General features: G+C 41.5%; 1 protein-coding gene across 1 annotated transcript in view; it reads right to left on the bottom strand.

The window, feature by feature from the left end:
* CSMD1 (CUB and Sushi multiple domains 1) overlaps nucleotides 1–13,041 on the bottom strand; it is a 2,040,038-nt gene that overhangs the window by 337,030 nt on the left and 1,689,967 nt on the right. The window contains exon 26 of the mRNA XM_032158987.2: nucleotides 7,273–7,475. Coding sequence (XP_032014878.1) covers nucleotides 7,273–7,475 — 203 coding nt within the window. The remainder of the gene's footprint in view (nucleotides 1–7,272; nucleotides 7,476–13,041) is intronic.

Here is a 13,041-nt window from a genome sequence, read left to right as displayed (position 1 = left end):
GGATGGTGATTGAGGATAATGTTGAAAATTGCTTAGGAGACGTTTTCGAAGAGGGTTTTGTGGCCTTTATTTTTGGCAGTGGGGGGAATGAGAAATCGCTCTGTGTGAGATGAGAAGATAGGTGAGAGCTCTGAGCAGAAGTGAGGAGTTGCCCTAGTTGCGGCCGAAAAGGTTCACCTGGGTGCCTGTGCTCAGGTGGGCCAGAAAGTACGTAGGTGCAGGAAGAAGGAAGCTGGTGAGCAAGGCAGGGTGGCTCAGACCCCCAGCAGCCTAGACCAAGGCAGCAGGGCACAGGCTGCGACAACTGGATTTTGGATCTATTTTGAGTAGGGACCCCATTGAATGTATTGTTGGATTCTCTGTGTGGTGTGAGATCTAGAGAGATCTAAAAATGGCTCCAAAAGTTTCATCCTGACAGCCTGAGCCACTGGCAGGATGGAGTTGACTTTATCAAAACAGGGAAGATGTCAAGGGGCCCAGGATTGGGAAAGGCACGAACAAGGACCACGGTTGAGTTTCAAGTGTTGAGTTGCCTCTCTGCATCTCTGCAGCAAAGCAGAGATGTCAAGAAGGCAGGTGGACACTCAGGGGAGAAGGCTAGGAGGCTGGCTTGTGTTTCCTAAGGAGCACCAGAATTGGACATTTAGTAATGGGATTAGGGGGATGAATTATATCCAATGGTTACATTAAACCACATGGAATTGCCAACATTCCATCATTTCTTACCTACAAAAATGACAATTTTATATAGTTCAAATTGGTACACATGGAAAGCTGAGTAAAAGAAAAGTAAGCAAGTGTCATTTCTGTAGAAACTTTTGTGGGTATCTTAATGTTTGTTGCTTCTTAAAAAAATATATGGATAGAGAAGAAAGGAGACCCAAGGACAAGCCCTTCTGGCATCTGATCTTTAGAGTTTCAAGGGAAAAAAGATTTGAATCAGCCAAAGAGCCAATGATAGAGTGATCCTTGGAATAAGGAGGAACAAGAGAGAGTGATAAGATGAGAAACAATTGAAGAAAGAGTTTCAAGAACACAGACTCAAATAAGTGTTTAAAAAGCTCCAATCTAACATGGAATTACAAGACAGAGAGGTAGTACAACCCTGATGTTAAATTCTTTTTTAAAATGTACTGTCAAACTGTGCTTGGGAAAAATATGGTAATTCAAATGTCTTCAAGAAAACGAATATTCAGATAACTATTTTCTCTTCAATAATTTAATCACACCTCTAATGTTTATTTTATGTGTTATTGACATAGAATCAAATAAAAATAGCCTACCAAGAAATCTAATTTAATACAATTGAATAAACGTCATTTTTGCTTGGAAACAATGGCCACACTTAAAACATCAATCATATGAGGAAAACATTTCCTTTTGAATTCTATTTAAAAATTTTTAAAATCATGACTAATTCCAGTGTTTTAAATTATAAAATTAGCATGGTTTATGAATCACAACACAACCTAATTTATAGGTAAAGTTCCTCGTTTTTCTTTGGTCCCAGGTTCATAAAGACAAATAAATCAGAGATTTCCATCCTCCCACCCCTCCTCCCACCTACAAAAGAGTAGTGATGACTTCTTGGGTGTGTTGGACAGGCTCTTTTGCACTTTGTGAGGAGTTTCCCACCTTTGGCTTGGAAAGACACCGGCTTGATTTACTTTCATAGCTGGATTCCCAAGTGAGGGGAGGAATGTGGGTGGAGTGAAGGGGGACATAACAGCCCAGTTTCTTCCTGCAGTGAAGCAGGGTTCCTGGATCAGTTTCTTAATTATGACTGAGGGGTTATGGGAACCTTCTTCTCTGAAACTAGAAAACCAGGACGTGATTTATTCCAGGTGTAGGAGTCAAATGTTTATCAGGTTCTCAGGGAGATGGAGACTGGTGCCCGATTCTCACTGGTTCCCAGAAGTGGCAAGCTACATTTTGTGGAAAGTGGCTGAATGACTGGCTTTGGGATGGTCAGACCAGCATCTTCATTTTCCAGCCTGACATCCTTAGAGAGAAATACATGAGATGAATTACTGTGGCCGCCCAGACCAATGGCCCCCAAATGAGAGCAAGAGGGAATATAATGACGAGTGCAACTAGTGCAGAGGTAGGACCAGGTCCCTCTCTGTACTCACCACACTGAATCATCCTGCAACTCCCTGGCCATCCAAAATTGGCAGCAGGTTTTAAAAATAGACTGGCATTTGACTTCTTGTCAGCTCGAATGCATGGGAGCTAGAGCTGGATATAATTTGTCTTAAGAAAATGACTTTTATTTTACAGCCATGATTGTTGTACACTCACAGTTATTTCATATGCTTGCCAAGTTCCTTTACAGAACTGTATTTTTAAAAATCCCACATGACACATATGACACTCCCACTGGGATAATTTGAGAGTTTCTTGCCTAAGGTTGGGTTTGGAAATTCTAGGAAGAAGGGATTGTATTAGTCTATTCTCATGCAGCTAATAAAAACATACCTGAGACTGGGTGATTTATAAAGGAAAGAGGTTTAATTAACTCACAGTTCAGCACGGCTGGGGAGGCCTCAGGAAACTTACAATCATGGTGGAAGGTGAAGGGGAAGCAAAGCACCTTCTTCACAGGGTGTTAGAAAGGAGAAGTGCGAGCAGGAGAAATGCCAGACACTTACAAAACCAACAGATCCCATGAGACTCACTTACTATCATGAGAACAGCATGGGGGAAACTGCCCTCATGATCCAACCACCTCCACCTGGTTCCACCCTTGACACATATGGGTTATGAGCATTATAGTCCAAGGTGAGATTTGGGTGGGTACACAGAACCAAACCGTACCAGGAAGGTTACTTGGAATTAGTACAGAAATCTGGAAAGAGATGGCGAATGCAGCAGCTTGAGCAAACCAGTCCGTGTTGATCATGGGGCGCAGCAGCCCCCGGGGTACCTGAAGAGAGGGGTACGAGGCCTCTGTGCCCTGACATGCCCTCCTACCCCATCTCTTCGCCCTTGCTGGAGCTCCTTATTGGAAAAACCCAATACAGGTTTGCTTCGAGAGCCACAGAGTAGTTAAAGGAGGAGAAAATAGAAGATTTGGGGGCCAAAGGGAAAATAAATGACATCCAGCGTGGAATTATGGAAGACAGAAATGTCCTTAGAAATTGATACTCTATCCTCGTTTCATAAATAAAGTAAAAATAACAGAGACAAAAGGTCAGTGTCAAAGCATTAGAGGTCAAGATAGAAACTCACCTTTCCAGAGTTACAGTCTAGACTATGCTTTTTAAATGTTGTACCACTCTAAGTTTTTATATCTTGTTTTTCCTTTCAATAAACTTCTAAAGACAATCTTGCAGAAAATCCTTCATTTAAATGCCTCAGAATCAGTTATATTCTAGCCCCTAAATGAGTATTTCTCAAAATTTATACCAGAATTTGGATTTATTAATTAGTGATAGAGTTGGAGGGACGGATCCTATCCAAGTGTTATGTTAAACCATGTGAAATGCCAACATTCAATCATTTTTTACGTATAAAAATGACAATTTCATATGACTCAAATTAGTACACATGGAAACCTGAGTAAAAGAATAGTAAGCGAGTGTCATTTCTGTAGAAACTTTTATGGTGTCTTCATGCTTATTTCTTCCTAAACATTAATATATTAATTATACGAGAAGAAGCATGTCCATGATCCTCAAATAATTATAATAACAGGTCTTCTTTTTTTTTTTCTACTCAAGTTAGAAAGATGTTCTCTGAAGAGAGAATCATGAATATATAGAAAAAAAGAGGTGACGGCCAGGTTTCAACAGTCATTGTTAAAACAGGAAGATTTTAAAAGGCCAGGAATAAAATGAAGTGCATTTTTTCCACACAATCCAGGAAACCTCTTCTCAGATATCTAGTCAGGTGAACTGAAAACTTATGTCCACACAAAAACCTGCACACAGATGTTTAGAGGCAACTTTAGGCATAATTGCCAAAATTTTGAAGCAACCTAGATGTCCTTCAATAAGAAAATGGGTAAACAGGCTGGCGAGGTGGCTCACGCCTGTAATCCCAGCACTTTGGGAGGCCGAGGCAGGTGGATCACCTGAGATAAGGAGTTTGACACCAGTCTGGCCAGGATAACGAAACCCTGTCTGTGCTAAAAATACAAAAAATAGCCAGGTGTGATGGTACATGCTTGTAATCCCAGCTACTTGGGAGGCTGAGGCAGGAGAATTCCTGGAACCCAGGAGGCAGAGGCTCCAGTGAGCCAAGACAGTGTCACTGCACTCCAGCCTGGGCGACAAAGCAAGACTCCATCTCAAGGTAAAAAATGGGTAAATAAACTGTGGTATAACCAGTCAATAGAATATTATTCGGTGCTAAAAAGAAACGATCCATAGAGCCATGAAAAGACCTGGAGCTTGAAAGTGTCTTACTAAGTGAAAGAAGACAACACGAAAGGCCACACACTGCATGATTCTAACTCTATGACTTTCTGGAAAAGACAAAACTATGGAGACAGTGCAAAGAGTGATGGCCAGGAATTAGGAGGAAGGGAGAGATGAGCAGGCAGAACACAGGGGATTGTTAGGGCAGGGAAAGGTCTCTATGTGATGTTATTACTACAGATGCATTTTTCCAAACTCATTGATATGGTTTGGATCTGGGTCCCCACTCATGTTGAATTATAATCCCCAGTGATGGAGGTGGGGCCTGGAGGGGGTGATTGGATCATGGGGGTAGTTTCTAATGGTTTAGCACCATCCCCCAGTGCTGTCTCATGATAGAGTTCTCAGGAGATCTGGTTGTTTAAAAGCATGTAGCACCTCCCGCTTCACTCTCTCTTCCCCCTTTCCAGGCCATGGAAGATGTGTCTGCTTCCCCTTCCCCTTCCGCCATGACTGTAAGTTTCCTGAGGCCTTCCCAGCCATGCCTTCTGTACAGCGTGCTGAGCTGTGACTCAAGTAAACCTCTTTTCTTGATAAATTACCCAGTCTCAGATAGTTTTTTACAGCAATATGAGAATGGAATAACATACCTATGGAATGCATAACACCAAAAGTGAACCCGGAGAAAACTGTGGGTATCGGCTGATAACAGTTGTTCAGTGCAGGTTCATTGATTGCAACAAATGGACCACTCTGTGGGGATGTTGACAGGGAGGAGGCTGTGTGCTGTGGATAGAGAGCACATGGGAACTCTCTGCCATCTACTCGATCTTACTGCTAGCCCAAAACTACTCTAAAAAAATAAGACTTGTTGAAAAAAATGCCTGGAGAATACAGAATGGAAAGAAGAGGAAAATGAACATAATCTCATAACTTTCTCAACTTTTTTGTTTTGCCAAATAAGGTCGATGATTCACAATTCTACCAGCTGCTCTTGCCACCATTTCAAAAGATTAAGAAAATTTTATATCACAACAAAAAGCAAGAGTGATATGATTTTGGAGTAAAGGACTTATTTTTTCCCCAAAGCAGATAGGTAGAACACTTTTACTTTCATATTTTTGTGAAGGACCAGTGAAATTTTTTTTTTTTTTTTTGAGACGGAGTCTTGCTCTGTCACCCAGGCTGGAGTACAGTGGCGCAGTCTTGGCTCACTGCAAGCTTCGCCTCCCAGGTTCTCGCCATTCTCCTGCCTCAGCCTCTCCGAGTAGCTGGGACTACAGGCGCCCGCCACCACGCCCGGCTAATTTTTTGTGTTTTTAGTAGAGACGGGGTTTCACTGTGGCCTCGATCTCCTGACCTCGTGATCCACCCGCCTCGGCCACCCAAAGTGCTGGGATTACAAGCGTGAGCCACCGCGCCTGGCCGGAGCAGTGAAAATTTTACCATATACAAGTACTATTCCACAGGCACATGTTTGCAAATTACTGCTTCAGAACACAGTGAAAGCAGCGGTAACAAATTGTGCAGACTATAACCTCAATTTTATTAGCAACCTTTTAAAGCATTAAACTGACCTAACTCAATTTTCTTATGTAAATCCTAAATATGACTTGCCAGTGACCTGCCAAGAGACAAATTGAGTCTGAATGTGTTTGTGTGCAAATTCCACTTGTTTTATGATGATGGCTGACCTTGTGTGCTGCCCAATTATATGGCATGTCTCCATGGTGCCATCCCAAGGGCACTAAAAGGCTGAACTGCCACAAAATATCTCCACTCTTTCCTTCTTCGGAGACCGTTGATCAAAAATGAGCTAGACAGCAAAGATGGGAACTATCGTTAGGAGATAATAGTTCACGTGTGCAGATGTGGTTTCACACTAGTAATTCAGCAGAGGTTCCTCTGTCATATTAGCTTCTTGAAACTTTATATCCCTAAGATGGAAAAAAATTCAAGGACCATCCTGAACTGGGAAGTTGCAAGTAGAGAATGAAAGCGTGTTTGATTAGCACGCTGTTTGCACAGAGACTTCATTATATAAAGAAAGAGTCAGACTGGGGCATGTAGGGAAACTGGAATCGGGGCCGGGTTAGGGGAACCCTGAAGATAGGCTCTACGTTTATGTGGAGACCCACATCTGTCTTGCATCCAAATCTAGAAATTTACTGACTAATGGAAACCTTTAAAGTCATACATTTTTTTTTTTCATACAACTAAGTAGGTCCACTGCTGGTCCTCATCTTATAATAAAAAGAATTCCCTAAAACAAATTTTTCCTTTGATTCTGACAGTGTTCAGAACACACTACTCCAAAATATGCAGTTTTGAGGAAACTGCAGAAGCAGCAAAGCCACTCCAGCCTCCGCTTGCCCCTTCTGCCCTGAAGCAGGCCACAGAATAATTCTCTGGCCTTCCTTGGAGGCAGGTCATGAAACCTTCATTCCAGAAGCACACTCCTAGGATGCAGAGGAAGGGAATGAGGACACAGACACGCAGGGAAGAAGCTGAGCAAAGAAGCCTTGTTAAGTTCCTCCCCGTTTATCACCACTAAATTCTGTGTTTTCATCCTCTAACAGTACTTCTGCACGACTATCCATTAAAACACACAATTTTCTCTTTCTTTGGGTCCTCCTTTCTGAAGGTTCCAGTGCCATGCAAAACGCACATCAAATTTGTTTGGTTATGCATTTCTCTTCTTAACCTGGCTTCTGTTATCGGGGCCTCAGCTATGAACCCAGCAATGGGGGAAGAGAACTCTTCTCTGCGACATGCATTTTCCTAACTTCAAATTAGCCTCAATAAATTGCATCTGTGTAAGCAGACGCTGGCGAATACAAATGCAGGGAGTTCTGTGTTCATGGCAAGACTTTGATATCAAGGTAAAGAAGAAGCACGCTGTGCCACCTACTGGAGAACTGGATGGAGAAGCCAGACTTGCTGATGAAGAAGTCGCTGTCGAACTGCAGGGTGAGTGAGTTGAAGGTGCTGTGGATGTCCTCGGGAAGGGCAGAGCCGCTCCACTCCTTCAGCAGGATGTTACTGCCCACGGGCCCGTCCCAGACCTTGAGGATGTCATGAGCCGTCTCCGTGTCGAAAACAATGAAATGGAGGCTGCAAGAGAGAACACAGTAGCGCTACTTCCCGTGCATCGAGCGTGTCCTGACCCCAAAGCTGTAACGTAAGCAAGCTCATTTTGCTTTCACAAAACCCCCACCAAAATGTGCCTCGGTATCGTCTGACAATGAAGGATAAGGAAAATGAGGCTCACCGAAGTTAATTCAGGAGTGCAAATTAGGATAAAGCACACAGGACCTCAGTCTGTCATGGACGCAGAGAGACAGGTGAGCTAGATGCTGAGCTATCCATTATAAGATAAAAGGATTCCTTTTGAGACTTCCAGATCTCTTTATAATTTAAGCTTTCTACGGCACACAAACCAAATATAAGTTTGGCATTGACAGATGTGTTTGAAGCAGATCTAAGGCAGCTTTCGTGCAGTCAGTGTTGTTCATGAAATGCCCCGCTAGGTGGCAGCAGCCACACCAGGAGAAAAAAAGCTTATTCTAGAAAGACCTTTTCTACCTGTGTGTGAATGGTCTGCCGTTGTGTTGTACTTGTTTCTAAAAATTATATTTTAAAACTTCACCATTTAAAATACCAACACAAAGGCAAAAATGGGTAATATAAACACCCTTCTTGATAAAATTTCACTATACTTCTATTAGACTTCCAGGTATTTTTCAGAGTGACTTAAAAATCTCTATGCCTGAGGACTCACATTCAGAGGCAGAAGGATCTATGCAGTCTTATTTACGGCCATTGAAGCAAAAAGGGTTTAGTTGAAACACCAACAAAAATTAGCAGGCCCTGCATGGGTCTGATTCACAGTTTTTTATTTCCAGCCTATTGCACACCGATTGCAAGGGAGGTAAACTCAGAGTGGACGACAAACAAAAAAACTACCCACGAGTCCCAACTGCTTTGTTTTGCATATATTACATATTTAAAGAAAACACTTTTGTCACCCTGTGTAAGGTATGGAATGTGTGGTGTATTTTTCAAATAATCAAGATAAGGCCGGGAGCGGTGGCTCACGCTTGTAATCCCAGCACTTTGGGAGGCCGAGGGGGGCGGATCACGAGGTCAGGAGATCGAGACCACGGTGAGACCCCGTCTCTACTAAAAATACAAAAAAATTAGCCGGGCTTGGAGGCGGGCGCCTGTAGTCCAAGCCACTCGGAGAGGCTGAGGCAGGAGAATGGCGTGAACCCGGAAGGCGAAGCTTGCAGTGAGCCGAGATTGCACCACTGCACTCCAGCCGGGGAAACAAACCAAAATCTTTCCTAAAAAAAAAAAAAAAAAAAAAAAAAAATCAAGATAAATCATTAAATATAGAGAAAAGTATAGCAGATAGTAGACCTTTATTTTCCTACTACCACCAATGTTAACATTTTGCCCTATTTGCGTCAGAACTTTTTTTTTTTCTTGAGATGGAATCTCGCTCCCTCTCCCAGGCTGGAGTGCAGTGTCATGATTTTGGCTCACTGCAACCTCTACTTCCTGGGTTCAAGTGATTCTCCTGCCTCAGCCTCCCAAGTAGCTAGGACTACAGGCATGAGCTGTCACATTCAGTTATTATTAGTATTATTATTTGTATTTATAGTAGAGATGGGGTTTCACCATGTTGACCAGGCTGGTCTTGAACTCCTGACCTCAGGTGATCCACCTGCCTCGGCCTCCCAAAGTGCTGGGATTACAGGCATGAGCCACCACGCCCAGACCAGAACTTTTTATAAAACAAAAAATCTTATACATGCAGCAGTTTTTTTGCCTCCACTCCACTAAATCATTGGTTCTTTCTCTTATCACACACTCTGAAGTTGTAATGTAATATTCCCATTTGAGTATATATGTATATATATTACTATTATACTTTAAGTTTTAGGGTACATGTGCACAATGTGCAGGTTTGTTACATATTATATATGTGCCATGTTGGTGTGCTGCACCCATTAACTCGTCATTTAACATTAGACATATCTCTTAATGCTATCCCTCCCCACTCCCCACAACAGGCCCCAGTGTGTGATGTTCCCCTTCCTGTGTCCATGTGTTCTCATTGTTCATTTCCCACCTATGAGTGAGAACGTGCGGTGTTTGGTTTTTTTGTCCTTGCGATAGTTTGGTCAGAATGATGGTTTCCAGCTTCATCCATGTCCCTACAAAGGACATGAACTCATCTTTTTTTATGGCTGCATAGTATTCCATGGTGTATATGTGCCACATTTTCTTAATCCAGTCTATCGTTGTTGGACATTTGGGTTGGTTCCAAGTCTTTGCTATTGTGAATAGTGCCGCAATAAACATACGAGTCCATGTGTCTTTATAGCAGTATGATTTATAATCCTTTGGGTATATACCCAGTAATGGGATGGCTGGGTCAAATGGTATTTCCAGTTCTAGATCCCTGAGGAATCGCCACACTGACTTCCACAATGGTTGAACTAGTTTACAGTCCCACCAACAGTGTAAAAGTGTTCCTATTTCTCCACATCCTCTCCAGCACCTGTTGTTTCCTGACTTTTTAATGATGGCCATTCTAACTGGTGTGTGAGATGGTATCTCATTGTGGTTTTGATTTGCATTTCTCTGATGGCCAGTGATGATGAGCATTTTTTCTTGTGTCTGTTAACTGCATAAATGTCTTCTTTTGAGAAGTGTCTGTTCATATCCTTTGCCCACTTTTTGATGGGGTTGTTTGTTTTCTTCTTGTAAATTTGTTCGAGTTCATTGTAGATTCTGGATATTAGCCCTTTATCAGATGAGTAGATTGCAAAAATTTTCTCCCATTCTGTAGGTTGCCTGTTCACTCTGATGGTAGTTTCTTTTGCTGTGCAGAAGCTCTTTAGTTTAATTAGATCCCATTTGTCAATTTTGGCTTTTGTTGCCATTGCTTTTGGTATTTTAGACATGAAGTCCTTGCCCACACCTATGTCCTGAATGGTATTGCCTAGGTTTTCTTCTAGGGTTTTTATGGTTTTAGGTCTAACATGTAAGTCTTTAATCCATCTTGAATTAATTTTTGTATAAGGTGTAAAGAAGGCATCCAGTTTCAGCTTTCTACATATGGCTAGCCAGTTTTCCCAGCACCATTTATTAAATAGGGAATCCTTTCCCCATTTCCTGTTTTTGTCAGGTTTGTCAAAGATCAGATAGTTGTAGATATGTGGCATTATTTCTGAGGGCTCTGATCTTTTCCATTGGTCTATGTCTCTGTTTTGGTACCAGTACCATGCTGTTTTGGTTACTGTAGCCTTGTAGTATAGTTTGAAGTCAGGTAGCATGATGCCTCCAGCTTTGTTCTTTTGGCTTAGGATTGACTTGGCAATGTGGGCTCTTTTTTGGTGCCATATGAACTTTAAAGTAGTTTTTTCCAAGTCTGTGAAGAAAGTCATTGGTAGCTTGATGGGGATGGCATTAAATCTATAAATTACCTTGGGCAGTATGGCCATTTTCACGATATTGATTCTTCCTACCCATGAGCATGGAATGTTCTTCCATTTGTTTGTATCCTCTTTTATTTCATTGAGCAGTGGTTTGTAGTTCTCCTTGAAGAGGTCCTTCACATCCCTTGTAAGTTGGATTCCTAGATATTTTATTCTTTGAAGCAATTGTGAATGGGAGTTCACTCATGATTTGGCTCTCTGTTTCTCTATTATTGGTGTATGAGAATGCTTGTGATTTTTGAACATTGATTTTGTATCCTGGGACTTTGCTGAAGTTGCTTATCAGCTTGAGGAGATTTTGGGCTGGGATGATGGGGTTTTCTAGATATACAATCATGTCATCTGCAAACAGGGACAATTTGACTTCCTCTTTTCCTAATTGAATACCCTTTATTTCCTTCTCCTGCCTGATTGCCCTGGCCAGAACTTGCAACACTATGTGGAATAGGAGTGGTGAGAGAGGGCATCCCTGTCTTGTGCCAGTTTGCAAAGGTAATGCTTGCAGTTTTTCCCATTCAGTATGATATTGACTGTGGGTTTGTCATAGATAGCTCTTATTATTTTGAGGTACGTTCCATCAATACCTAATTTATTGAGAGTTTTTAGCATGAAGTGTTATTGAATTTTGTCAAAGGCCTTTTCTGCATCTATTGAGATAATGATGTGGTTTTTGTCTTTGGTTCTGTTTATATGCTGGATTAGATTTATTGATTTTCGTATGTTGGACCAGCCTTGCATCCCAGGGATGAAGCCCACTTGATCATCGTGGATAAGCTTTTTGATGTGCTGCTGGATTCGGTTTGCCAGTATTTTATTGAAGATTTTTGCTTCAGTGTTCATCAAGAATATTGGTCTAAAGTTCTCTCTTTTTGTTGTGTCTCTGCCAGCCTTTGGTATCAGGATGATGCTGGCCTCATAAAATGAGTTAGGGAGGATTCCCTCTTTTTCTATTGATTGGAATAGTTTCAGAAGGAATGGTACCAGCTCCTCTTTGTACCTCTGGTAGAATTTGGCTGTGAATCCATCTGGTTCTGGACTTTTTTTGGTTGGTAAGCTATTGATTATTGCCTCAATTTCAGAGCCTGTTATTGGTCTATTCAGAGATTCAACTTCTTCTTGGTTTAGTCTTGGAAGGGTGTATGTGTCAAGGAATTTATCCATTTCTTCTAGATTTTCTAGTTTATTTGCATAGAGGTGTTTATAGTATTCTCTGATGGTAGTTTGTATTTCTGTGGGATTGGTGGTGATATCCCCTTTATCACTTTTTATTGCATCTATTTGATTCTTCTCTGTTTTCTTCTTTATTTGTCTTGCTAGTGGTTTATCAGTTTTGTTGATGTTTTCAAAAAACCAGCGCCTTGATTCATTAATTTTTTGAAGGGTTTTTTGTGTCTGTATTTCTTTCAGTTCTGCTCTGATCTTAGTTATTTCTTGCCTTCTGCTAGCTTTTGAATCTGTTTGCTCTTGCTTCTCTAGTTCTTTTAATTGTGAAGTTAGGGTGTCAATTTTAGATTTTTCCTGCTTTCTCTTGTGGGCATTTAGTGCTATAAATTTCCCTCTACACACTGCTTTAAATGTGTCCCAGAGATTCTGGTATGTTGTGTCTTTGTTCTCGTTGGTTTCAAAGAACATCTTTATTTCTGCCTTCGTTTCATTATTTATCCAGTAGTCATTCAGGAGCAGGTTGTTCAGTTTCCATGTAGTTGAGGGGTTTTGAGTGAGTTTCTTAATCCTGAGTTCTAGTTTGATTGCACTGTAGTCTTAGAGAGAGTTTGTTAGAATTTGTGTTCTTTTACATTTGCTGAGGAGTGCTTTACTTCCAACTATGTGGTGTAGTGTGGAGTAGGTGTGGTGTGGTGCTGAAAAGAATGTATATTCTGTTGATTTGGGGTGGAGAGTTCTGTAGATGTCTGTTAGGTCCACTTGGTGCAGAGCTGAGTTCAATTCCTGGATATCCTTGTTAACTTTCTGTCTCGTTGATCTGTCTAATGTTGACAGTGGGGTGTTAAAGTCTCCCATTATTATTGTGTGGGAGTCTAAGTGTCTTTGTAGGTGTCTAAGGACTTGCTTCATGAATCTGGGTGCTCCTGTATTGGGTGCATATATATTTAGGAGAGCTAGCTCTTCTTGTTGAATTGATCCCTTTACCATTATGTAATGGCCTTCTTTGT

Source organism: Hylobates moloch, unplaced genomic scaffold (genome assembly GCF_009828535.3).
Source record: "Hylobates moloch isolate HMO894 unplaced genomic scaffold, HMol_V3 SCAFFOLD_8, whole genome shotgun sequence".
In the NCBI taxonomy this organism is placed as follows: domain Eukaryota; kingdom Metazoa; phylum Chordata; class Mammalia; order Primates; family Hylobatidae; genus Hylobates; species Hylobates moloch.
The sequence above is the reverse complement of the archived record's forward strand: the minus strand, read 5'-3'. Positions and strand labels throughout refer to the sequence as shown.